Source organism: Salvia hispanica, chromosome 4 (genome assembly GCF_023119035.1).
Source record: "Salvia hispanica cultivar TCC Black 2014 chromosome 4, UniMelb_Shisp_WGS_1.0, whole genome shotgun sequence".
NCBI lineage: Eukaryota > Viridiplantae > Streptophyta > Magnoliopsida > Lamiales > Lamiaceae > Salvia > Salvia hispanica.
The window spans coordinates 7,201,855-7,203,422 of record NC_062968.1 but is presented as its reverse complement, the minus strand read 5'-3'; the positions used below and the strand labels follow the sequence as shown (position 1 = coordinate 7,203,422).

Genomic DNA, 1,568 nt, shown 5'->3' with positions numbered 1-1,568 from the left:
TTTCATTTTCATTTTCATTTTCGCCTCAATTCAATTCCCCCAGAAACCCTAACTCTGTTTCTCCATCCTCGGTGTTTTCCACGTTTCTTTGCTTCCAAATCAATCATTAACCGAGGATTTCCTTGAAACGTAAGGTACAAATCCATGGATTAGATATGCTTTTGCGATTCATTCCATCAAAAAATCTGCCCTTTCCATGTTGCTTTCATCTCTCTATTTGAATATGTCCATCCTGCTTCATGGTTTTGGCTTATGCTGGTCTGTTGTTGCCCATTAATGTCGATTGAGGATTCTGTGAAAAGTAATCACAAACTTAATTAATTCATTGTAGGATTCTAGCTATTTTGAATTTCACTGCAGGAAATTTCGATATATCTATGGAGCTTTTGTGCTGAGGAGAGTAATTTCGATTGAGATCGAAGATCAAGTCTATTGTTGAATTCATGTTTAAGCAATGCTGCTTTTCTTACTTATCATTAACATTAAGAACTTTTACCACTACTTTAGCTGTGCGGTGGGCTCGAAATCGTTGTTCAATGCTTTAAATCCATTATATTTGGTGGACTATTTGAAACTCCAAAACATGATATTTGGTGTTTTTTAAACCTTGATATCAGTTATGGAGTATGGCCGGTGAAAATGGGAGGCAATTAGATAACCGGAATGAGGAGCCTACATCGCCTTTTCCAATTGTGAATTCTGAAAGAATCAGCATCTGTGAAGGCAAGCAAGAAGAAAATGGAAGAAGCCCTGCAAAAATCTCAGACTCTTCCTCGTCCAGTTTGGATAACTCCTCCATCACTGATTCTCCGGGATCATTCAGTCAGCGATCAGATGTCGTGCTGACTGAATCCCCTGCCATCCAAGTGATGGAGAGGCCTAAAACCTCAGATCCGGATAGTCCAAGCCGGTGGAGTGTTGACTCGGGGGATTCTTTGTTCAGCATCCACATGGAGAGTGGCAGTTTCTCCAAGGAGCATTCGCTGAGTACAAGTGGAGACATAGGGGAGCTATCTTTATCCGAAGCATATCTTCCTCGTCGAGTATCTCCCAAGTCAGGGGAGTCTGTAGACTCATCATACACTTCCTCTGCTGCAGCAGCAGCAAAAGCTTTAGAGGAAGCGCGAAGGGCTGTGAAAGAAGACGCCAAGTATGCTGCTGAAAAACCGAAAGACCCTCCCGAGGCTTCCTCAAGTGTCCCAACAGACCAAAATCTATCGAGGTCTAATACTCTCCAATCCCACGATGATAGTGACAACGAGTCTTGTGTTTCTACCTCGTGAGTGCCCTTGTTCTTGATTCGTTATCTCCTTTCTGAGATATGTATGAGTTGTATGAGTTTGTCTGTACATGGCACAGGACGAGTGAGTCAAGATGTCCAATGTGCCAATGCTTGTGGTGTGCTAGGATGTGTAGCTGCTGCAAGTGGCCAAACTGCAGCTGCGGCTCTTGGTTTCGTTGGCCAAGCTGTTCCAGTTCTTGCATAAGCTGGCCTAACTGGTGTTCCAGTTCTTGCATAAGCTGCCCTAGCTGCTGTTCCAATTCTTGCATAAGCTGCCCTACCTGCT

The 1,568-nt window shown here is 43.4% G+C and overlaps 1 protein-coding gene across 3 annotated transcripts in view; it reads left to right on the top strand.

Annotated features, from left to right (window-relative positions):
* The window catches only part of LOC125224259, a 1,987-nt gene continuing 419 nt past the window's right edge, over nt 1–1,568 (top strand). The window contains exons 1-3 of one of the 3 annotated variants that reach the window (XM_048127634.1): nt 1–134; nt 618–1,279; nt 1,360–1,452. In XM_048127634.1, coding sequence (XP_047983591.1) covers nt 627–1,279; nt 1,360–1,452 — 746 coding nt within the window. In that variant the 5' untranslated portion in view covers nt 1–134; nt 618–626. The other 2 variants (XM_048127635.1, XM_048127636.1) reach the window with 2 other exon arrangements.